This window comes from Mobula birostris, chromosome 19, assembly GCF_030028105.1.
Source record: "Mobula birostris isolate sMobBir1 chromosome 19, sMobBir1.hap1, whole genome shotgun sequence".
NCBI classification, from domain to species: Eukaryota; Metazoa; Chordata; class Chondrichthyes; order Myliobatiformes; family Myliobatidae; genus Mobula; species Mobula birostris.
In genome coordinates this window covers 47,118,644-47,145,118 of record NC_092388.1, presented here as the reverse complement: position 1 = coordinate 47,145,118, position 26,475 = coordinate 47,118,644, and the positions used below count along the sequence as shown (strand labels likewise).

Below are 26,475 nucleotides of genomic sequence, written 5' to 3'. Positions count from 1 at the left end.
TGTGGAACGTGTAGAGCAGGACAAGACACAGAAGACGTCCTGGTCATCCACTGCGCCTAGTCCCATCTCCAGCCATCTCGACTCTGTCTTGCCTTTGGATACAGATGGGAATTGGGAAGAGAGAGTGAGGCTGACGCTGCACAACTCTCCCTCACATAAATCCAAATCACGCGCTAGTCTCGACACCATCAAATGGTGTCAAGGTCCTCATCGATGTCAACGATGGTCAAACATTTATTTGATAATATAAATTATATATATAATTTATAGTTTTTATTATGTATTGCAATGTACTTCTGCTGCAAAAACTACAAATTTCACGACATAAAGCTTCTGAACTCCCTGCTGCATCACACCCGAAGGTTCGCCTGGTTAATCTGTTCAGTACCTTACAATAATTAATTTATGCATTTTAATTAGTTTATGTGTAATTATTTTGTCGCTTTTATCCCTACTTTCCTAAATTACTCTGTGTTATATGTGTGCTATGCGTACTACTGTGCTTTACACCCTACTTCAGAGAAACGTCTCATTTGACAGTATACATGTATATAGTTAAATGACAATAGACTTGACGACATTCTCGACATAAGCCTGAAATATGAAACCTGATTCTCTGTCGCTGTTGCACTTTATTCTGCATTGTTATTACTTTACTTTGTTCTACCTGAATGCACTGTGTAATGATCGGATCTGTATGAACAGTTTGCAAGACAAGCTTTTCACTGTATTTCAGTATGTGTGAATAATTGCCAATTTAAATTCAAATTACGTTTGCTTATTGTGTGGTGCAAAGCTATGTATAAATTATGTTAATATTAGTTTATGTAATTTATGTTTGTGGTATTTGTGTTCTGCACTGCTGTTGTAAGAAGTTAATTTCTATGGCATTCACAGCATGCATTTGTATGCACATGACAATAAACTTGACCTTCCAAGCCCGGCTCCTCGATCGCGCCTGCGTACATTGAAGAGGCTTGATTTCCGGGATAGATTGCTTTGCTTGTTCCTGTGTTGTTAGGGACTCCTTCTTTTGGAATTCCACCCGGCACATTCGAAACTTCCCGCAACTGGTTGACTTAGAAGTCTCCCGGAAGCAGCAATTGAAATCGCTTTAACAGACGTCCTTTATTGTTTTGGCAAAGTTATTTTAAGACATCCACGCACTTCATCCTCTCCTGCCGGTGTTTTCTTCCGGGAGAGGAGGCTCAGTCATCGCTCTGGTGTTTCTGCATCCTTGGATTTAATTGCAGGAAAAAGTCATTAGGGACTCTGGTTGTTTTGAAGGCCGCGAGGGAGTTTCAAATAAGGAACTGACGCATGGAGGTCTGCGGAGCGCTTCGGTCGTTCCTGCACGCCTTCCGAGAGCGAGCTGGGTTCACCCTTAAAAGCACGCCGGCTAAATTACGATGTTTTAAACACGGCTTCATCCGTAAGATGTCAAAGCATTGTGGAGGAAATATTTCTGCACTTCATATTTGTGTTCTGGGGAACCAACCCCAGCTATTCCTACCTGAATTAAGCAGGCACTGTGAGTTTTTTCGACAGACGCGTACATTTAATTAAACTTAGTTGTTTTGTAGGGCTATTTTCGTTGCAGTATGATTTACAGCTCTAGTAAACATTGGCGTGATTTTTAACTGACTGCTCAAGTGCTACTTTGAAACTAAATTTTGTTCCATTATAATAAACTGTAAATTAGTTTCTGATTTTTGTGGGTTTAATATACTGGACAGGAGTTCATTGGCCGCAATGTGTATGTGTGATTGTCAGGGGAAAGTAATTTGCTTCCACCCTCCTTACCTGTAGTCCCTCATCGCTGACAGTCTGTGACATCTGCTGAAAGTGATTTTTTAGGCATACAGTATGAAATGACTGTTTCAGAAATTCCAGAGATTTAACGTTAAATCAAACTCTGTGATCCCTAATGCAGTTTAAACTTAAGTCAATAACTTGTATTTGTGGAGAGTCTTAAATTAAACAAAATGTCCTAAATTATTTTGGTTTTTGGAATTAATTGATGGCGACAAAAATCAAGGACATTTTAAAACTCGGAGAAAAGAAGCAAGCTAGTCAGATTTAACTCTGAGCACAGTGTTTGGTGAGAGAGATTTCAAAGTATTCATCAGTACTAACAGATTAAACAGGGATGGAGGGGCAAGGAGAGTTTATTGTGATTCTCCACTGGAATACCACTTTCCCAACTTTTCTCAGTATTCCACGGTGACGTTACCTAACAAGGAATTTTGAATGTGTTTTCTTTTTAGTGACAGCTTGATGAAAAACCCTGAGCAATTCTGGCTTAATTTATCCATGGTCTCATTTATTGAATGACTTTCTCCTATTTGTAAATCTTTACAGAAGTAACTTGTGCACACGAGACACTGCAGATGCTGGGATGTGAAACAACACAGAATGCTGGAGGATGAAGGGACTTGACCAGAAACATCAACTGTCCACTTCCCTTCATAGATGCTGCCTGACTTGCTGAGTTCCTCCAGCATTTTGTGTGTAATTTTGGCAACTTGTGCTTTATTTCTAAATGCATTCAGTGATTGCAGTTCATATTACTTGCAGGGAATTACTTTAATGTAGTTTTATAGACAGAAGGTAAAGAATATGTTTACACATTGTCTTTTGTGATCTGCAGATATTTCATAAAAGTTCATGGCCAAAGAAGTACAGCTGAGATAGGAATGAATTTTGTAAAGTAAGGAAAGAGGAGAGTCAATTTGTAAATGGTATACAAAGGTCAATAATAATGAAGGACAATACAAGTGTTACTCAATCAATTTATTTATTCATAGCAACCAGCATGAGAGCAGTTGCATGTTTATGTTGAAAGCAAACCTTGCTAATATTTTCAACTTTAAAGTTTCTTCAGTGAATGGACAACATAGTCTCAGCAAGGACTCATCACAAACTACCCTTGGCAGCGTGGTTCCTGTATTTTCTGTAGTAAGTAGTTCTTAAAAATACTTCTAAAGTTTGAAGAAAAAGTGTGAGCCTCACATTAAAAATGTAACTGCCTTTCAGGTGAAATATGAGAGCACAGGAAACATAAGTTTCTTTGGTAAGTTGGTTTTAATTACTTTATGTAATAACTTCAAGCATCTACAGTCTCGTGTCTCTCCTTGTAATGTTGATTCCATTTGGGATTCCAGTCATGGAATTACTTTCTTTTGCCTGCCTCACCATCATCATTTCTTCTTCATGTAATACACCTATTGTCATCTTGTCAACGGGGAGCTTGTTGCACCAGCAGCGACTTGCAGTCATGTAGATTTTGAATGGCTGATGATGCTTACCGTGTTTTATAAACAAAAAAATATTGTTGGATAAATATCTACACCAAACCAAAGAAATAAATATCAGTGTGGGCAGAGTGTGGCAGGAGTAGTGAAAATCTTGAGCAGATGTGGGATTTAAGGAGGTGAAATGTTTCAGAGAGAGGATTTCTGAGCATATGGCAAAGTTTCCAAAAGTGAGAGTAAACAAATATAAAGAGTTTCTCGTAATTCCTCGTGTTAAAGAGTTGTATTATTGATGATCATTATAGCTATTAATTTTGAGTATGGTTGAGAATTGCTACTGCTTAAGTTGCTGTGGATAACAGTCTCAAACTTATGACACTATGTTCATAATATACTTATCGCTGCAGAGCGAAAGAAGACGGAATTATACCAGGAATTGGGACTTCAAGCTCGAGATTTAAGATTCCAGCATTCGACAAGTATTAATATTAGGAATAATTGCATTATCCTCAGGATGGAGGTAAGACGGCTTCTTAATCAGGAAGATAAAAACAAAATTAACATTTTAGGTCAGAACATTCAGAACCTGCTGTGTGTTTCCAGAATTTGCTGGTTTTGTTTCAGGTTTTCAGCATCTACAGTTTTTTTTAAAAATATATTTTCATTTACATTTTATATAGTGACTTTCACCACTTTAAGGCATCTTACTGAGGTAACTGAATTGCCTTTAAAGTGCACTAATTTTAGGAATTGGAGGAAGAAGCAAAACCCATAAAGAGAAATGTCATAATGATCAGATCAACTGTTTAATGATGTTGGTTGACAATTAAATGTTGGACAGGATATCACGGAGTTCTTCTTTCAATGACCCTACAAGTCCTTTGAACTCATCTAAATGAATGCTTGAGCTCTGAGTTAAACATCTCATCTGATAGACTGAGTGAAATTTGTAATGATACTTTGAGCTCAGAAATAATGCTTCATATTAATATAGTTATGGTAACAGTCTATCAGAGTTCAAAGTAAATTTATTATCAAACTACATACAGTACTGTGCAAAAGACTTAAGCACATACTTATAGCTAGACTGCCAAAGACTTTTGCGGAGTACTGTAAATGGCAATGAGATTTGCTCCCTCATGAGCGCAATGCCATTTATGCTTTGCTGAAAGGGAGTATTCTGGAGTAATATGAATATAGCAGATATTAAATCAAGCAAAAACCAGTCTTCACTTCTTAATTTAAATTATAAACAGTAAATTGAAGTTAAAGAACTTTTCAAAAGTCATAGCACTAATATAGCTAGGGTGTCATACACAACCCTGAGATATGTTTTCTTGTGAGCGTACACAGTAAATCCAAGAAAGTCAATAGAATCCTTGAAAGACCGCACCCAACAGGATGGACGAACAACCAATATGCAAAAGACAACAAGCCGTACAATACAAAAGATAAAAAATAATAATATATAAATAAGCAATATCGAGAGCATGAGATGAAGAGTCTTTGAAAGGGAGTCCAGAGATACTGGGAACAGTTCAGTGATGGAGTGAGTGAAGTTATCCCTTCTGGTTCAAGAGCCTGATGGTTGAGAGGTAATAACTGTTTCTGAACCTGGTGATGTGGGTCCTGAGGCTCCTGTACCATCTTCCTGCTGGGATAAGTGAGAAGAGAGAATGGCCTGGGAGGTGGGAGTCTTTGATAATGGAAGCTGTCTTCCTGCAACAGCACTCTGTGTTGATCAAGTCAAGTCACTTTTTATTGTCATTTCGACCATAACTGCTGGTACAGTACACAGTAAAAATGAGACAACGTTTTTCAGGACCATGGCGCTACATGAACAACACAAAAACTACACTGAACTATGTAAAACAACGGAAGAACTACACTAGAATACAGACCCACCCAGGACTGCATAAAGTGCACAAAACAGTGCAGGCATTACAATAAGTAATACACAAGTCAATAGGCACAGTAGAGGGCAGTAGGTTGGTGTCCGTCCAGGCTCCGGGTATTAAGGAGTCTGATGGCTCGGGGAAAGAAACTGTTACATAGTCTGGTCATAAGAGCCTGAATGCTTTGGTGCTTTTAGCCAGATGGCAGGAGGGAGAAGAGTTTGTATGAGGGGTGTGTGAACTCAATGGTGGGGAGGGTTTTACTCATGATGGACTGTACTGTATCCACTACTTTTTGTAGGATTATCCATTCAAGGGCATTGCTATTTCCATACCAGGCTGTGATGCAACCAGTCAATATACTCTCCACCACACATCTATATAAGTTTGTCACAATTTTAGATGACATACCAAATCTTAGCAAACTTCCAATGAAGTAGAGACACTATCGTGTTTCCTTTGTAATGGTGCCTAGGTACTGGGCCCTAGACAGATCCTCTGAAATTACAACACTAAGGAATTTAAAGTTGTCAACCCTCTCCACCTCTGATCCCCTGATGAGGACTGGGTCATGGACCTTTGGTTTCTTCCTCCTGAACTCAATAATCATCTCTTTGGTCTTGCTGACATTCATTGAGATGCCAGATTTTCAGTCTCCCTCATATAAGATATAGGAGCAGAATTAGGCCATTTTGGCCCATCGAGTCTGCTTTGCCATTTCATCATGGCTGATCCAATTTTCCTCTCAGCCCCATTCTCCTCCCTGTATCACTTCATGCCCTGACCAATCAATAATCTATCAACCTCCACCTTGAGTATACATAAAGACTTGACCTCCACAGCTGCCTGTGGCAAAAAATTCCACAGATTCACCACTCTCCAGCTGAAGAAATTCCTCCTCATCTCTGTTCTAAAAGATGCCACTCTATTCTGAGGCTGTGTCCCTTGGTCTTAGACTCTCCTGCCATAAGAAACATTCTCTCCACATTCACTCTATCAAGGCCTTTCACCATTCAATAGTTTTCATTGAGGTCACCATCATTCTTCTGAATTCCAGTGAATACAGGCCCAGAGCCATCAAACGCTCTTCATACGATAAGCCTTTCAATCCTGGAATCATTTTTGTGAACCTCCTTTGAACCCTCTCCAGTTTCCACACATCCTTTCTAAGACAAGGGGCCTAAAACTGCTCTCAATACTCCGTGAGGCCTCACCAGTGCTTTATAAAGTTTCAACATTACATCCTTGCTTTTATATTCTAGTCCTCTTGAAATGAATGCTAACATCCCATTTGCCTTCTTCACCATAGACTCAACCTGCAAATTACCCTTTAGGGAATCCTGCACAAGGACTCCCAAGTCCCTTTGTGCCTCATTTTTTGTATTTTCTTTCCATTTAGAAAATAATCAACCCTTTCATTTCTTCTTCCAAAGACCATACACTTCCTGACACTATATTGCATCTGCCATTTTTTTGCCCATTCTCCTAATCTGTCCAAGTCCATCTGTAGCCTCTCTACTTTCTCAAAACTACTTGCCCCTCCACCTATCTTCATATCATCTGTAGACTTTGCAACAAAGCCATCAGTTCCATCACCCAAATCATTGACATATAATGTAAGTAGAATCAGTCCCAAGTCAGACCCCTGTGGAACACCACCAGTCATTGGCAGCCAACCAGAAAAGGTTCCCCTTATTCGCACTGTTTGCCTCCTGTCAATTGCTTTATCCATGCTAGAATCTTTCCTGTAATACCATGAGGTAACTTGTTAAGCAGCCTCATGTGTGGCACCTTGTCAAAGGCCTTCTGAAAATCCAAGCACACAACATCAGCCAATTCGCCTTTGACTAACCTGCTTGTTATTTCTTCAAAATGCTGATTCATTACCAAATTTGATTCAGCCAATGACAGATGTGTCATTAGCGATCTTAAATATAGCATTGGAGCTGTGCTTAGCCTCATAGGTATAAATACAAAGTGAGGTGAGCAGGGGACTAAGCACACAGCCTTATGCACCTGTGCTTGTGGAGAAGATGTTGTTACCAGCCCAAACTGACTGGGGTCTGCAAGTCAGGAGCCAATTGCACAAGGAGGTATTGAGGCCTAGGTCTTGAAGCTTGTTGATTAGTCTTGAAGGAATGATAATATTGAATCCCAAGCAGTAGTAGATAAAGAACATCCAGATGTGTGCATCTTTGCTGTCCAGATGTTCCAGGGTTGAGTGATGAGCCAGTGAAATGGCATCTGCTGTGGACCTGTTGTGATGGTAGGCAAATTAGAGTGGATCCAAGTTGCAGGAGCTGGTATGTTTCATCACTAAACTCTCAAACACTTCATCACAGTGGGTGTAAATGCTACTAGACAACAGTCATTGAGGCAGGTTGCCACTTTCTTCTTGAGCACCGGTATAATTGAAGCCTTCACGAAGCAGCTGGGTACCTCAGACTGCCAAAGTGAGAGTTTAAAGGTAACAGTGAACACTCCAGCCAGTTGATCAGCACAGGTGTTTAGTACTCGGCCAGGTACCCCATCTCGGCCAGATGCTTTCCATGTGTTCACCCTCCTGAAGGATACTCTCATTTCGGCCTCGGAGTCATGGGGGCTGTGGGAGGCCACCCCTCAGCCTCCTGCTGCCAACTCTTTGTTGTCCTTACCTCTGACGCTATGCTCTTTAACCTCTGACTTTATGCAGGTAAGAAAAGGACAGCCAAGTGATCTGATTTCCCGAAATGCAGTCCAGACATGGAACATTAGGTTTTCCTAATTGTAGCATAGCAGTGTTGAGACCCCTAGTGCTGCAGGCTACATGCTGATGAAAATTGGCAGAGATTACTTCAAACAAGTCTGATTGAAGACTCCAACTGTGATTTCAAATGTGTCGGGGTGGACTGCTTCTTGTTTGGTGATGGCGGCGTTCAATAACTTGAGTGCCTGATTAATATCTAATTAATTAACCTTTTGGTGGTATCTCAACTACGGTCAGGATCACAGAGAACTCTCTTGGTAAGTAGAAGTATCAGCACTTAATCGTTAGATGTTCCAGGTCAAGGGAACAATAATGTGATAAGACCAAAACCGTTGTGTCCAAGCACCACAGGGAGTTTATTATGAAATACAGAAGCCTAACTTTTGCCTTCTCAGAATCAGCAGTTTGGTCCATCCTATGTAGCGAGAAGCCCTTGGGTCTGATCGCCCCATCCGATGTGTTTGGAATGAGCCATGTCTCCATGAAACACAGAACGCAGCAATTCCTCATTTCCGTCTGATACAGCAATCTTGCCCTTAGGGCCTCAATCTTGCTCTCCAGTGACTAGACATTCACTAACAAGATGCTGGGTAGAGGAACTTACATTTCTTGGTGTTTCAGTCCGGGTTGGAGTCCTCCCCTCCTCCCTCTCTTCCAGTTATGGCAATGTACCTTTGTCCATTTAAAGGTTGTCATACCTGCATGCTTGGGAGTTAAGTCTATTCAGTCCTTAAGAAGGTTGTGAAATCACTAGTTTATTAAGATCGTTCAAAAGTATGTCACTTTACAGGCTGTAGATTGCAGTGAGAGTAAATCAGAAGAGGTATATTTAGATGTTTTGTAAGCAGCTCACAACATGTCACTGTGGTTCACCGGTGCCATCTTAGCATGAAGATTCAAACTCTGAGTTTCCCAGTAAATGACAATAGAAAACTGCAGATACTGGAAAACATCACCAAAAAACCAAAAATGCCAGAAACACTGAGCAGGAAAAGTAGTATCAGAGGGAAGAAAAACAGCTAATGCTTTAGGGTAAAGCCTCTTTGTCAGGTTTCTCATACAAGTTCTCCACCTGAAATGTTAATTCTTTTTCTTTCCACTAATGATCTCTGACCTGCTGAGGCGGTTTCCTACTTTTATGATTTTTTGACCAATATTTCCCACTTTTTAACCAAAATGCTTCAATGATCTTGTCTTGTTGGCAATGTCATGAGATGTTTTTTCCCCTTTTGTCAGATCCTAAAAGCTGTAATAACTCCAGAATATCTTCTTATCCTGGATGATCATCAATCCGATCTAGAGCATTGGCTTTTGAAGGACTTGACATCGCAATTGGCTGGAGATGGACAACTAGCCACGTATTCTTTGCCTTTTGAATTCCGGGCCATAGAGGCAATACTTCAGCATCGGGTTAGTATCAGAGGAATTATTCATATTGCTGAAAAATATGTTTATCAATGGGATTGATATGCTAGTCTATGAAAGAAGTCACACAGGGGGAAACTATAAATGTTTCAGAAAGCAGAGTGCTTAATCACACGAAGTGTTCTATTGCATCAACTTTAATGAATTTTTTTGTTCCCCGTAATTTGTGGAAATTTGAGCAGTATGTTGGCATTGATAGAGGATTGGGCTAATTAACAGAAAACAGAGAATCAAAATAAATGGATCATTTTTCAGATTGGTCAGCAAACTGTAACTGGTGGAGTGCCATAAGAATTAATGCTAGGTCTTTAACAGTTTACAATCTTTACTATTGACTCGGGCCAAAGGAACTGACTGCATTGTATATGCAATTACAGACAGTACAAAGATAGGTGGGGAGGTAAATTCTGAGGAGGACATATTGCAATATAGATAGGTTAGGCAAATGGGGGAAAATGTGAAGTTGTGTACAAGGGACATACAATAGAAAATGTTGGTTAAATGGAGAGACACAATAGAAATTTATTGTACAGAGCAATCTGGGTGTCCTACATTATGCGGTAAGAAAGCACGGAGGTACAGCAGGTAATTAGGAAGGCAAACTGAAAGTTTTTATTGAAAGTGGATTAGTGTACTGCCCTCTGTGTGTGTGAAGTAGGAAGCACACAATTCAGCAGTAAACCAAACTCTACTCAATTGAACACGGGAGCCAGGATATAGAGTCCAAGCTTCAGATGCTTTATTGGACAGCACTCACACATATAACTGAGCAGAGTAAAACTGAGAGAGGCCAGACTGAATGCAACTTCTGATTAAATCACACATTCATAAGAAATTAGGAATATTTGAAGCTAGACTTGCATGTAAATTGGTCTATACAAACATTATACTCAACCTGAGTAAACTAAGTTTTAAAGTATGCAAGAAGATATCATTAAGCATTTCTTAAATTACCAATGCTGGTCAAACACTATACAATAATCAGGAATAAACTCAATAATATTAACACAAAATATTGCTCAGATAGTGTTCTCCTTTAAGAAATATAATAATACTTGCAGTTGATGATTTTGATAGTGTAAACAAAAGAAAGACAACACAGGGTTGTATATATGTACTTCAGTCTGACTGAAAAATTCCACCAAAAACAAAATGGTTGCCCCCCGATTCCCCCAACATGCTCCAACTGAATTTCAAATTTAAAGCCGTCAACGCTACCAAAATAAAAATTAGTAGGGCTATATTTCAATATAAAAGCCAGAACAGTTAAGGTTAAAAAGTTAGGAAGCCTTGTTGCAATTGTAAATTAATTGAAAGTTTTAGTGGTCTTGCTTTAAGAAGAGATGTACTTACACTAGAGGCAATTAGGAAAGGTTCACCAGGGTGAATTTGAGGTGAATATGTTGAGGAAATGTTGGCAGTTTGAGTCCATACAAATTGGAATTTAGAAGAAGAGATGATTGTATTGAAGCATTTGACATTCTGCAAGAGGTTAGAAGACAGATACAAAGATAATACTTCCTTGTGAAGAAAATCTAAAGCTAGTAGGCAAAATTTCAGGTGTACAAGATAATGAGATAATGAGAGGCATTGATCATGTGGATAGTCAGAGGCTTTTTCCCAGGGTTGAAATGGCTAGCACGAAAGGGCATAGTTTTAAGGTGCTTGGAAGTAGGTACAGAGGAGATGTCAGGGGTAAGTTTTTTACGCAGAGTGGTGAGGGCGTGAAAATGGGCTGCCAGCGGCGGTGGTGGAGGCGGAAACGATAGAGTCTTTTAAGAGACTCCTGGATGGATACATGGAGCTTAGAAAAATAGAGGGCTATAGGTAACCCTAGGTAGTTCTAAGGTAAGGACATGTTCCGCACAGCTTTGTGAGCCGAAGGGCCTGTATTGTGCTGTAGGTTTTCTATGTTTCTAATAAAGGGTCATCTGTTGAAGACTGATAGAGTCATAGAGAGCACTACAATACAGAACACTTCTGCCCACCTACTCCATGACAAACTATTATTCTTCATAGTCCCATCGACCTCTGCTGGACCATAAACCTCAATATCCCACTCATCCATGCATTTACCCAAACATCTCTTAAATGCTGAAATTGAACCCACATCCACTACTTCTGCTGGCAGCTCGTTCCACCCTCTGAGTGAAGTTTCCCCCTCATTTTGGCCTTAAGCATTTCAGTCTCACCTTTCACCTATGACCTCTTAGTTCTTGGCTCACTCAACCCAAGTGGAAAGAAGCCTGCTAGTTATACCCCTCATAATTTTGTATGCTTCTATCAAATCTCCCCTTATTCTCCTATGCTTCAAGAAATAGTCCTAATCTGTTCAACCTTTCTCTAACCGAGGTCCTCAAGTCCCAGCAACATCCTTGTAAATTTTCACTGCATTCTTTCAGTTTTATTGACATCTTTCTTGTAAATGGGTGAGACTGAAATGCTCCAAAGTAGGTCTCACCAATGTCTTATACAACTTCAACCGAACATCCGAACTCAATACATTGACTTATAAAGGCCAATGGGTTTTTAAAAAACTCTCTTTACGACTCTATCTACCTGTGACGCTACTTTCAGGGAATTGTGGATCTGTATTCCCTGATCCCTCTATTCTACCGCTCTCTTCAGTAGCCTATCATTCTCCTGCAAGTCCTACCATAGCTGGTCCATCCAGAGTGCAACACTTCACACTTGTTTGCATTAAGTTCTGGTCTCGGCCCGAAACATCAACTATACTCTTTTCTGTAGATGCTGCCTGGCCTGCTGAGTTCCTCCAGCATTTTGTGTGTGTTGCTTGAATTTCCTTCATCTGCAGATTTTCTCTTGTTGTGATTAAATTCTATCTACCCCTTTTTTTTTTCCGACTGGTAAAGATCCAACTGCAAGCTTTGATAGTTTTTCTTGCTATCCACTACACTCCGAATCAGGGTGTCATCTGCAAATTTGCTGATCCAGTTTACCACATTATCATCCAGATCATTGGTATAGATGACAAAAAACAAAGGCCCCAGCACCGATCCCTGCAGTACACAACTAGTCACAGGCCTCCAGTCAAAGAGGCAACACTCTACTACCACTGTCTGGCTTCTGGTCTCAGCCTGAAACGTCGACTGTACCTCTTCCTAGAGATGCTGCCTGGCCTGCTGCGTTCACCAGCAACTTTGATGTGTGTTGCTTGAATTTCCAGCATCTGCAGAATTCCTGTTGTTTGTGTCTAATCCTATTTACTACCTCATTTTGAATAACAACGACTTAACCTTCTTGACCTGCTTCCCATGTGGGACTTTGTCAAATGCCTTGTTAAAGTCCATGTAGACATCATCCACTGCCTTTCTTTCATCAATTTCAAATTCAAAGTACATTTATTACCAAAGAATGTATAAATTATGCAACCTTGAGATTTGCTTGCTCACAGGTAGCCACAAAGCAAGAAACCCAAAAGAACCCAAATAAAGAAAAATCACAAATAAAAAGAGAAATAAAAGATCAACACCCCATACACAGGAGAGAAAACAAAACGAATCATGCAAACCATTGAAGTGACTAACAACAATCTTTCTTTTTCTATCTTTTTATTAATTTCAAAATATAGAAACAAAGCATAGCAATAATACAGATAATATGAGATGTATTGTTACATTTAAAAAAAGAGTAATTGCAAAACCAAATAGTGGACATTACCAAAACTCCCATACATGTAGAACTGATCACGGATAATATAAAGCAAAAAAAAAGAAAGAAAGAAAAAGAGAAAAAAAAACCCATCCCAAAAGAAAAAAAACTTAACTAAACTAAAAGACTTGGGCAAAACTAACAACTTAAAAATGGAAAAGAAGAAAACCTCAGCGTCGACGATTCCATTCCCCTCCAACAACAGTACAGAGAAATAAAACAAGTTTGGAAATGGTCAAATTACATCAAATGAAAATGCTGAATAAATGGCCTCCAAATTTTTTCAAACAATAGAAGGGTCATAAACTGCACTTCTAATTTTCTCCAGATTCAGACACACCATAGTTTGTGAAAACCAATGAAATACTGTAGGAGGGTTGATCTCTTTCCAATTCAACAAAATGGACCTTCTAGCTATTAAAGTAAGAAATGCAATCATCCTTCGTGATGAAGAGGTTAAATTATTTGAGTCTATCATTGGTAGTCCAAAGATAGCAGTAATTGGATGAGGTTGTAAGTCTATATTTAGGACCGTTGAAATAATATCAAAAATATCTTTCCAATATTTCTCCAACAAGGGACATGACCAAAACTTGTGAGTTAGAGAAGCAATCTCAGACTGGTATCTGTCACATATTGGATTAATATAAGAGTAATAACGAGATAGTTTATCTTTGGACATATGAGCCCTGTGAACTACTTTAAACTGTATCAACCTATGCTTAGCACATACAGAGGATGAATTCACCAACTGAAGAATTTTTTCCCATTTTTCAGTCGGTATATTAATCTCAAGTTCTCTTTCCCAGTCAGCTTTAATTTTATTAGAGGCATCAGGACATAAATTCATAATTATATTATATACAATTGCTATTACACCTTTCTGAGAAAGATTTAAGTCTAAGATTTTTTCCAAAGTGTCCATTGGATATGGGTGTGGAAAATTAGGAGAGACAGTAATTAAAAAGTTTCTAATCTGTAAATATCTAAAAAAGTGAGATCTGGGTAAGTTATATTTATTAGAGAGTTGATCAAAAGACATAAAACAGTTATCCAAGAATAAATCGCGAAAAGATATTATACCTTTGGTTTTCCAATCAAAGTAAGCTTGATCCATCATGGAAGGTTGAAAAAGAAAATTTGATATAATGGGACTTGCTAGAATGAATTGATTAAACCCAAAAAATCTTCGGAATTGAAACCATATACGTAAAGTATGTTTAATTATTGGGTTATTCATTTGTTTATATGATTTAAAAGAAGTAAAAGGAAGTAAAGTTCCTAAAACCGAACCCAAGGAAAACCCTTGTAATGAATTAGATTCAAGATTTACCCAATGAGGGTTTAAAGATGCGTCCAAATCTTGTAGCCAAAATTTTAAATATCGAATATTAATTGCCCAATAATAGAATCTAAAATTTGGGAGGGCAAGTCCCCCCTCCTTCTTGGATTTCTGTAAATATCTTTTACCTAACCTAGGATTTTTATTCTGCCAAATATATGAGGAAATTTTTGAATCTACGTTATCAAAAAAAGATTTTGGGATAAAAATTGGAACCGATTGAAATATATACAAAAATTTAGGCAAAATGATCATCTTAATAGCATTAATCCGACCAATCAAAGACAAAGAGATTGGGGACCATTTGGTAAATAAAAGTTTAATCTGATCAATTAAAGGTAAGAAATTAGCTTTAAATAAATCTTTATATTTTTTGGTAATTGTTATCCCTAAGTATATAAATGAATCAGTAACCAATTTAAATGGTAAACGTCCATAAATAGGTACATTCTTATTTAAAGGGAATACTTCACTCTTACTAAGATTCAATTTGTAACCAGAAAAGTTACTAAATTGAGCTAACAGATCTAAGATAGCAGGAATTGACTTCTCCGGGTTAGAGATATATAACAACAAATCATCTGCATATAATGATAGTTTATGTATTTCATTTCCACGGGTAATACCAACAATATTTGGCGAGTCACGGATAGCAATTGCTAAAGGTTCAAGAGCAATATTAAATAGTAAAGGACTAAGAGGGCAACCTTGCCTAGTACCGCGAAAAAGACGAAAAAAAGATCTATAATTATTTGTACAGACCGAGGCTACCGGGGAGTAATATAACAATTTAATCCAAGATATAAATGTCAAATTAAAATTAAATTTCTCAAGAACATTAAATAAATAAGGCCATTCAACTCTGTCAAAGGCTTTCTCAGCATCTAATGAGATAATACATTCCGGGGTAGTAAGTGAGGGGGTGTAAACAATATTCATTAACCTCCTAATATTAAAAGATGAATAGCGATTTTTAATAAATCCGGTTTGAGCCATGGAAATAATTTGAGGTAACACCTTCTCCAGTCTAGCAGCTAGAATTTTTGAAAAAATTTTTGAATCTACGTTCAGAAGAGATATCGGTCTGTAGGATGCACAATCCGTAGGATCCTTATTCTTTTTAAGAATTAAGGAAATAGAGGCTTCATAAAACGATTGTGGTAATTTACCTAAACTAATTGCTTCCTTAAATATTCTAGACAACTTAGAAGAAAGAATGGAGGAAAAAAATTTTTTAAATTCCACTGTAAACCCATCGGGACCGGGTGCTTTACCGGAATTTAATGATGAGATTGCAGTTATTATTTCTTCCTCTGAAATGGAAGTTTCTAATGATAGGCAATCTTCGGGAGATAGTTTCAGAAAACTCAATTTACTTAAAAAATCATGCATGAAATTAGAATCATGAGGGAAATCAGAATGATATAAAGAGGTATAAAATTCTTGAAAGGTTTGGTTTATCCCAACATGATCAACTGTGAAAGTATCATCCTGTTTGCGGATCTTAGTAATTTGACGTTTAACCGAATCAAATTTCAATTGGTTAGCCAGTAATTTACCCGATTTATCACTATGAATATAAAAATCACTTCTAATTCTCATTAATTGATTTTCGATCAAGGATGTTAATAATAAGCTATGTTCCAATTGGAGTTCAACTCTGTGTTTGTACAGCTCCTTGCTAGGAGAAATAGCATATTTTTTATCAACTTCTTTAATTTTATCAACCAGTAAAAGTATTTCATTGTTAATCCGTCTTTTCAAACCGGCCGAATAGGAAATAATCTGACCACGGATATAAGCTTTAAAGGCGTCCCAAACAGTTCCATTGGAAACTTCATCCGTAGTATTAGTTGAAAAGAAGAAATCAATCTGCTCCTTTATAAATTTGACAAAGTCCTGATCTTGAAGCAAAATAGGGTTAAATCGCCATTGTCTGGTAGTACAAAAGGTATCCATTAACTTGATGGAAAGTTTCAATGGAGCATGATCTGAAATAGCAATAATGTCATAATTACAATCAACTACATATGGAATCAAACGAGAGTCAATCAGGAAATAATCAATTCGGGAAAAAGAACGGTGAACATGTGAAAAAAAGGGGAATTCCTTATCATTTGGATGTAGAAATCTCCAAATTTCTGAAATCCCAGCATCCAACATAAAAGAGTTGGTAATAGTAGCCGACTTATTCGGTAAAGCCGGACTACTTGTGGATCTATCCAACATGGGATTCAAACATAGATTAAAATCACCGCCCATTATCAACATATACTCGTTTAAATTAGGAAGGGAAGTAAGTAAATGTTTAAAGAATTCAGGATAATCCACATTCGGAGCGTAAACATTAACCATAGCGACCTTTTTATTAAAAAGTACCCCCGTAATTAACAGAAATCTGCCATTAGGATCTGAAATGATGTCTTGATGAATGAATGTAATTGAGGGATCAATAAAAATTGAAACGCCTTTAATTTTGGCTTGAGCATTTGAGTGGTATTGTTGATCTTTCCAAAACTTAAAGAAGCGTTGACTGTCCTCTTTCCTTACATGAGTCTCTTGAGCAAAGATAATATGAGCATTCAGTCTTTGGAATATTTTGAAAATCTTTTTCTGTTTTATTGGATGGTTTAAACCATTTGTATTCCAAGAGACAAAATTAATAGAATGAGCCATAACTAAAAATTAACCCTTTGGTGAGTAAGGGGTTAACCATGTGAGCTCATGAAATCGGAAGAGGAATACATGATTAGAGAGGAACCGGAAATCTCGACACTGGAGACATCTTTGTAGTTCTGAATCAGCCCAATAGAAAAAATTAAAAAAGAAAAAGACAACCCCCTCCCCCAACCCCAAGTAGAAACCCGAACTGAGCCAAAGGAGGCTGAAGAAAGCGCTAACTAATACTAACTTTAACCCCATTTCTGTAGGGGGCAACTCCAAAAATATATGTTAGATAAGTGACCTCCCAAAGACTAATATGTGAAAAATAAACAGTATTGTAAATTAGTCTCCATAGTAAAAATTACTAAAATATATAAAATAAAAGAAACCAGTATCAGTGCATATAATTAGTTAATTATAAACGAGTAAAAAAAATGCTTCCAAAATAAGAAAAATGGATTATGGGAAGAAGAAGCATAAGAACATGGCGTCCCGAAAAAAAAACAAAAATTATAGAAAAAGAAAGACAAGTCGCCATTTTAATTATGCGAAAATCAAAAATAGGAAGCATATAACTACAAATGACCGTCGGATCGGATCATTAGTAATAACAAAAAAGGATAGATTAAAACAAAAGGTTAACTAAGGGAAAGTGATGTTATTCACAGAAGATAAATATTCCATATAAATTCTAGAGTAATCACTATAGTAATAACCAAAGAACAAAAATCTTAAACTTATAAAAAACCTTCATCGCACGGTAGTAGAAGGTTTATTTTGAAGAAAAAAAAACAGAGAGAAAAAAAATTGGTGCTGAAAGCACCAAACACAGGCTAAGAGAGGGTGTCTGTATCAGATGGGAAATTATCATCCAAAAAGCTCCGAACGGCAGTTGTAGAGTGGAAAACACAACGATTTCCATCAGGAAGAGAGATTCTGAGACGTGCAGGATACAGTAGTGCCAGTTTGAGGTTTTTTTGATAGCATTCCGACATTAAAGGTTTAAAAGTCAGTCGTTCCTTCATCACTTCAGGACTGTAGTCTTGAACTATCCTGAAGGAATGCTGACGATACTTTATCATCCCTTGTCGACGAGCGATCTGGAGAAGTTGTACTTTAACATTAACATAATGGAAACGAAGAATAACTGGTCTGGGTTTGGAAACAGCCGCTGCCGACTTTACCCACGGTATACGATGGGCGCGATCGAGTAATGGAGGATCGTTGGGAAAAACTGAACCGAACGAATCCTTTAAAAGTTGAGCAAAGAATATTACAGGATCTCCAACCTCAACATCCTCGGGTAGGCCAATTAAACGTAAATTTTGTCTTCTCGATCGATTCTCAAGATCAATAACTTTGGATTTAAGTTGTTGGAGCTGTTTAGTAGTCGAAGCTAGATTCTTCTCTAAGATCTCAACTTTTGTATCCGTCTTCTGAGATTTAGTATCCAGCTCAGAAATTTTTGCATCGTGTTTTTGAACATCAGCATTCAGGAATTTCAAAGATTCCGTGATTGATTTTAAATCTTCATTAAGGCTTTGACGATGTTGTTCAAATTGAGCAGTTAAACTTTCAGATAATTTTATCTGATGCTGCTCAAACATTTCCTCCAAACACTTCACCATAACTTCGTAAGTTAATTCCGTTGGTTTAGAGTCACCTTTCTTCTTTCCTCCGTTCCCATCAGCGTCTTTCCCATCTTTGGTTTTAGATCTTGTACTCATTTCTTTAAGCTCAAAAGTTGCGATTGACAAAAGGAAGTCAATTAATCGATAATTCAGAGAGATAAAGTAAGTCTTCTGGTGTACTTAAAGTTGATTAGATCAAGGAGATCATAGGTTAAAAAGGATAACGGGAATGGAGCGAAGCCAGAGAGACGACCTCACTCCATGAGCGCTCCCTGCAGAATCCGACTAACAACAATCTGAACCAAAATTGTGTCCTCAGATCTGAACCCCGGGGTAGGCCCAAACTTTCCTGTTAATCTCTTTAAAAATCTCCAAGGAATGGTTGGACACAACCTACCATGCACAAAGCCACGATGACTGTCCCTAATCAGTCCCTGTCTATCCCAATACCTAAATATCGAACTCCTTAGAAAAACTTCCAATAACTTATCTACTACTGATGTCAGGCTTACTGGCCTAGAATTTCCCAGCTTATTCTTTGAGCCTGTCTTAAACAATGGAACAATATTAGCTCTCCTCCACTCCCCTGGCACCTCGCCCATGGCAAGGGGCATTATAAATACCTCTGCTAGGGCCTCTGCAATTTCTGCACTAGCCCCCCACAAGGTCCAAGGGATCACTTTGTCAAGCCCTGGGGATTTATTCACCCTAATTCACCACAAATCAGCAAATACCTCCTCCTCTATAGCCTATATACAGTTCATGACCTCACCACCGTTTTGCCTCACATCTATAGACTATATCCATCTCCTGAGTAAATACAGATACAAAAAAAATCATTTTAAGATCTCTCCCATCTCTTTCAGTTTCATGCATAGATAACCACACTGATCTTCAAGAGATCCAATTTGTCCCTTGCTATCCCTTTGATCTTAACGTAGCTGTAGAAGCCCTCAGGATTCTCCTTCACATACTATGCTAGTGCAGCCCTCTGCCTTTTCTTTTAAGCTCTCCTGATTTTCCTCACAAGTGTTAACTTGCATTTCTTATACTCTTCAAGTACCTGATTTGGTCATTATTGTCTATACTTAACTCCTACTTAACCAGGGCCTCAATATCTCTCAAACACCAAGGTTCCCTAAACCTCTTAGTCTTGCCTTTTATTCTAACAGGGACAGGCAAACCCTGTGTCTCAGAGTTTCACTTCTGAAGGCCTCCAACTTACCAAGAACACCTTTGCCAGTGAACAACCTATCCCAATCTATACTTGCAAGGCCTTTTCTCATACCATAAAAACTGGTCTTTCTCCAATTTAGAATCTCAGTTTAGATGAGGAAGAATTCCTTTTGAAGGCCACAAATCTTTGTGATTATGTACCCTAGGGGGCAGTGGAGACTGATTTGTTATATTCCGGGCAGGCTTTCAATCTGAGGGGAGCTATGAGTTATGAAAATCAGGCAAGAAAGTAGGATATCCTAGATTGTGACCTTGTTGAATGGTAGAGTAAGCAAATTCTCCAACGCTACCAACATATTTACCCAGATTCCATGAGATTCAGTTCCAAAATCTTCCTGTTGATTGCCCACAATTGTAAAATTTAACTTGATCATGTGATAGTTTTCTGTAGAGCTAACAAGGAAATCAAGTAATTCCTAGAACACCCAGTACTCATTACCATTACACCTTAGCCATTGGAAATATTTTATCATGCCTTTGCATTTGCTTTTGACAAAACTGCAGAAGATTTGCTTGTGGTGATATGAAACTGTCTACAGTCAAAAATTATCAAGCTTCAGCTGGCTGACCTACAGTGTTTAATGTCATGCTAATGCATTTTCCTCACTTCCAATGTAATCTCTCTCTTAATTAATTAGATCTATTAGTGCTAATTCAAATGCTGTGTTTAATTTAATCAAATACACTTTTGCCTTGTGGTGAAAGGGTTTCATTTCAGACTTCCAGATGGCTTGTAAATAGAGTAATATTTTGGATTAAAATTTAAAAATGTTTATTTTTTCTCTACTACACTGACTGAGAATGCTTAGGGATAGCATGACCTACTTGTGGTCATGTTCAGAGTTACAACATAATTCGGGTCCGCTGGTTACAAAGTCCCATGGATCTTCCTAGTTATAAATTTTCCTTATTGAAAAATTTCCTCTTGCCCTTTTTCAATCCAAAGATAACTACCTTTCATTTAACTACATTAGTATACATTTTGCTCTGTTTTGCTGAAAATATGTATGTGTATGATATCCATATTCCTCAACATTTTGTGCCATATTTGGCTTACTAAAGTCTTATGGTAAGTACATGATCGAATGTTGGATATTTATCAGGTAGTATGTGTCCATTTTACTTAAAGATGAACTTTGTGTATTATCCAGATTAATGCTCTGCAAGCAAGTCTAAATGAGTTGCAGCCTCAGATATTAGAGACATTAGAAGCTCTGGTCAATCCCAAACAGATGTCAGTTGATCGAAGCAAGCTTCACATTTTACTTCAAGGCAACAAAAAGTAAGAGTAAACCAATGGCTAAACAGAAACATTGACGTTTATAGCGCCGCAGTTAGCGCAGTCACTTTACAGCACCAGTGATCACCGATCAGGGTTTGAGTCTCGTCGCTGTCAGTAAGGGGTTTGTGCATTCCCGCTGTGGCTGCGTAGGTTTCCTCCGGGTGCTCTGGTTTCCTCCCACATTCCAAAGATATACAGTGAGGCATGGGCATGTTATGTTGCACCGGAAGTGTGGCAACACTTGCAGGCTGCCCTCAACACAGACCTTAGAGTGCGTTGGTCATTGACGCAATACAACACACTTCACTGTGTGCTTTGATGTACATGTTCCAGATAAAGCTGATGTTTAGCACAGAATGTGGCCATTTGACCCATCGTGTCCAAGAACACCAAAAGTGGACTGCTCAGTATGACCAAACTCTCATCTTTGTAGATGACAACTCTTAAAAAGCTTAATCCATGAACTACCTAAAAGTGAAGGTTTCTGCATCCATTGTCCTTTAAATTATTGAGTCCCGGACCTTTGTGTTTCACTGAGTAAAAAGATTTCCTCCCTCGCCCTCCTCCTTATCCTTCTACCAACCAACTTCCATGCCATCTTGTTTTGTCCTCTCTGTCAGGAAAGCTTAGTCCTCTCTGATTACCCTGACCAGGCCTCTCATAATTTTACAGACCTTAGTTAACCCTTCCTTTGGTCTTTGTTGTAAAGAAAATGGCTTCACTCTAAACAGTTGCATTCATGGTTATAATTCTATGGACCTGGCAGCATCTTCATAAGTCCCTCCTACTCTCTCTTGCTATTGCATTTATCCTCAAGTATGCTCAACAGCACTGTACACAGTACTCGAGCTATGGACTAACTAATGTTTTGTGTGTCCTAGCGTAACCTTTCTGTTCTTGTTAACTGTGCCTCAGTCACTAAAGGCAAACATCCCAAATGCACTCTGAACACCTTCTCAACCAGTACTACTTTAATATGTCCTGGTTTGGGTTTCTCCTAAACTCTGCACAGAACCAAACAACATAGCTAGAAGAGCTGTTGCTTCATCGTACCGGAGAGTCAGGTTCAACCCTGTCCTCAGATGCTTTCTATGACACTTGCATACCTTCCCAGTGACTACACGGTGTCCTGCTTACCACAGGCATGCGAATAGTCAGTCAGATTCACTACTATAAACTGTCCCTGGTATGCACTTGAGTTAAACTGCAAGGGTGAAAAAAAAACATTATGGGAGTCATATGTAGGCCTCCAAATAGTAGCCAAGATGTAGGGTTGAGATTGCAAAGAGAGCTGGAAAGTGCATGTAATAAGGATAATGTCCCAATTGTAATGGGGGACTTCAATATGCCAGGGGATTGGGAAAATCAGGTTGGTGTCGGTTCACAAGAGAGGGAATTTGTTGAATGCCTACAAGACGGCTTTTTAGAGCAGCTTGTGCTTGAACCAACTCGGGGAAAAGCTATCTTAGATTGGGTGTTATGTAATAACCCAAATATTATTAGGGAGCTCAATGTAAAGGAACCCTTAGGAGGCAGTGATCATAATATTAATTGTGGGGTCCCCTCTCTCTACAAAGGAGAAGATATTTACAGCTGACAAAGTACTTTAAAACACACTTCAAGGGTCTCAGTCCAAAATGTCAACTGTACTCTTTTCCATAGATGCTGCCTGGCCCACTGAGTTCCTCCAGCATTTTGTGTGTGTTGCTTGGATTTCCAACATCTGCAGATTTTCTCTTATTTGTGACTGAATTAAAACACAGTTTATTTATTTTCAGTGATACATGTTTAAATTTATACATCCTTAAAACATTTAAAACTCAGAGAATTTCTACCTTAAACATTCCCAAATTCTCAGAGGGTTTCTATCATAAACATTTCCCAACTCAAACCCAAATTGAACAACCTTGCATTACATCTAGACCAGTAATAAAGCAGGTGCAGTGACTAGCATCTGCTCTTACGTACAGAGCTTGTTTGCAAGGCTGTGTTTTTAACTTCAAGCTGATTACTGCTTGCCATTTACATGTTAAGAACTGAAGACTGACTTCCATTTATGACCAGAAACTAGACAAACTGTTAGCTGGAGATGTACTACAGTCGTTTCTTCTTACGAGTGGCAAATGCTATGTTCAGAAAGTGGGCATAGCAAAAAAATAAAAAGTGAATATCCATCACACCTATACAAATTCAATATCCTTCCATTTCCTGTGCTTTCACAGCTCTATCTAAAAGCCCCTTACATATTATATTTGCCTCCACCATCACTACAGGCAATCTCTACTCTATGTATTTTTTAAAAATTGTTTCACATATTTTCTTTGAACTTAACCCCTCTCACCTTAAATGCATGTCCTTTGGCATTAGAGATTTCAATCCTGGGGAAATAGTTACAGGCCGTCTATTCTACCTATGCCTCTCATAATCTTGGCAACACGCACAACACGCTGGAGGAACTCAGCAGATCGGGCAGCATCCGTGGAAACGGACAGTCAACGTTTCGGGCCAAAACCCTTCGTCAGTCCTGATGAAGGGTCTCGGCCCAAAACATTGACTGTCCGTTTCCACGGATGCTGCCCAACCTGCTGAGTTCCTCCAGCGTGTTGCTTTGACCCCGGCATCTGCACAGTATTTTGTGTTTACCTCTCATAATCTTGTACACCTCTATCAGATTTACACTCAGCCTCCACCGTTAGAGACAACATCTCAAGTTTGTCCAACCTCTCCTTATAGCACATTTCCTTTAATTCAGGCAGCATCTTGGTAAATCTCTTCTGCACCCTGCCCAAAGCCTCAAAATATTTCCTTCGATGCAATGGTCAGAACTGAAAGCAGTACTTAAGATGCAGCCTAACTTTGAGTTTTTTAAAGCTGCACATAACTTACCGACCCTTGAACTCAATTTATTGATTACTGATAAAGACAAAAATGCCATTTACTGCCTTAAATATTCATTAACCCGTAAAGGAACTTTCAGAGAGCTGTGAACTTGGAACCGAGAACCCTTTGCTCATCAACACTGTGAAGGGTCTTGCTATTAATAGTGTTCTATCTCCTTACGTTTGATCACCCAAAGAGCATACTTCAAAATGGCTGGGTTAAACTCCATCTGCCATTTCTCTGCCCATATCTGCAACTGATCTATATCTTCCTTTGTTCTTTGCCAATCTTTTATGCTATCCACAACTCTGCCAATCTATGTACCATCTGCAAGGTCACTTTATATATCACAAAGAACAGAAGTGCCAATACAGAACCCTGTTGGTTATTGGTGGTGTAACACCACTAGTCATAGACTTCCAGCTAGAATAAGTCCCATCGACCACTACCCAGTTTTCTTAACAGTGAAAATTATTTTATAAATGTATTGTCATTGGAAGTGTATCAACAGCTGACCTTGTATTTCAGACTAAGTTGCAATTAATTAATGCATGCATGAAATTTACAGACTGATAAATATATTAACTTAGATCTGGGGTGAACATTACATGAAAGCTCAAGCTCATGGAATTTCCAGGTGCCATCTCCAACCCTTCTCTGTTGTAATGTGGATCTACGTTATGTCATCATGCAGCATGGAACTGGGCAATTCAGCCTACCAAGCCTGTGCCCATCATCAAAGCCCCCATTTATATAAGTCATATTTTGTCCTCCCCACATCCCCATCAACCCCACTAGTTTCTACCATTCTTCCCACATTGACCTACGGTGTCCTATAGCAGCCCGCCCATCATTGGGATATGGGAGGAAATCAAAATGTGCAGAGGAAGCCCATGTGGTTACAGGGAGAATAAGAAAAGGAGGTCAAGGTTGACCCTTGGAACTGCAAAGTGCTAGATCTGCTGTGGTGCTTGGTCTGAGCCAACTGAACTGGAAATAAAGGTTAAAGACTGTTCTTATCTACAATTATCATCCCTGATAGTGAGTAGAAGTACAGCATTTACATAAATAAAATAAATTGTGATGTACACATAATAAAAGTTGCTAGAAAATATGTGCAAACTGTTAGTTCATAGTTTGTGATGCATTTGTATAAGTAATTTTCATATTTTCTATTTCAAAGCTTGTCTGGCTTGGAAACGGATATCAAGGTCTTCAAGGAGGCATTACTAGAGATTCTAGATGAAGAGAAGTTGCTAAAAGAACTTTGTCTCTCCAGATGGAGTGAGAATCATGTCTTGTATGTGTAGAGCTTTGCTTATTTTTTAACCATGTTCCCAGTCTCTTGTATAAATAAGCCTACATTATTCATTTATGTGGGCACGTGGCCAAGTGGTTAAGGCGTTCGTCTAGTGATCTGAAGGTCGCTAGTTCGAGCCCCAGCTGTGGCAGCGTGTTTGTGTCCGTGAGCAAGGCACTTAACCACACATTGCTCTAGTGTCTGTGCGAGGAGTGGCGCTCCACACAGACTTCCAATTTGCGTCTGTAAGGCATGAAAATGCCCGACGCAGGCCCCTCATGGTCTGAGTCGACGTTCCCTCCCTCCCCATTCATTCAACAGTGAAGCAAGCGTAGACATCAGTTTTATTTTGCTGTGAGGTAAAAACAGAAAATCCTTTGCTCTAAACCCAAGCAACAAGCCATACAATATGTGGAATTGCAAAAGAGCTTCTGCTTAAGAAGGTAGATTTTCTAAACTGCTAATCTCTACAGGAATAGGTTTGGAAATATTTGGATTTGTGGCCAGGGTAGGGTTCCACTATGGTTCACATCAGAATTATTACTAGCAGGCAGGAGAGCTAAACAATACGGCAACTCAGTCTAGTTCCTGCTGTCCAGGTTAATATGTTTAATAAGAACTGAGTGGTTTAGCAGCATCCATAGAAAGAGCAGTAGAGATCAAGTTTTCTTTTAATTTGCAGAGAGGATAGGGATGGAGAGAACATAAAAGAATCTGCCGTCAGATAAACATTAATTTTAATCTTGTGTCTTAAGTTACCAGCATTTATTTATTTATTTTTATTCATTCCCCTCATCTGGTAATTGAGGTCTTTTTGTTTTCTATTTGCAATGCCTATGGACACAGGCTTCGTTATTCACTTATCTTAAACAACTTCTTTCCATCAACACCACCATGTCGCGTCCATTCTCTGCTGGTCTCCACTCAACCACAGATCTTCCATTTTGTTTTCTTCACCCCCAGAGCCTCTTCTCTCAACCTGGCAACTTACACCAGCTTTCTAACTTTTCCTAAATTTACTGAAGGTTCATCATCAGCCTGAAATGTTAACTCTTTCTCTCTCCACAAATGATGCCTGACCTGCTGAATGTTTCCAGCATTTTCTGTTTTTTATTTCAGAATTCCAGTATCTTTTTTTTCTTTCACTT

The 26,475-nt window shown here is 38.6% G+C and overlaps 1 protein-coding gene across 5 annotated transcripts in view; it reads left to right on the top strand.

The window, feature by feature from the left end:
- Positions 1-980: 980 nt before the first annotated feature.
- mrs2 (magnesium transporter MRS2) overlaps positions 981-26,475 on the top strand; it is a 34,400-nt gene continuing 8,905 nt past the window's right edge. For 2 of the 5 annotated variants that reach the window (XR_011889751.1, XR_011889752.1), the window contains exons 1-8: positions 981-1,531; positions 2,876-2,958; positions 3,037-3,073; positions 3,662-3,774; positions 9,132-9,305; positions 18,167-18,301; positions 21,017-21,147; positions 25,211-25,311. Coding sequence is in view for 3 of the 5 variants with exons in the window: in XM_072283554.1 (XP_072139655.1) it covers positions 1,321-1,531; positions 2,876-2,958; positions 3,037-3,073; positions 3,662-3,774; positions 9,132-9,305; positions 18,167-18,301; positions 21,017-21,147; positions 25,211-25,327 (1,001 nt within the window). In the remaining 2 variants the exon portion in view is untranslated. Of the gene's footprint in view, positions 1,532-2,875; positions 2,959-3,036; positions 3,074-3,661; positions 3,775-9,131; positions 9,306-18,166; positions 18,302-21,016; positions 21,148-25,210; positions 25,328-26,475 lie in introns of all 5 variants that reach the window. The other 3 variants (XM_072283554.1, XM_072283557.1, XM_072283556.1) reach the window with 2 other exon arrangements.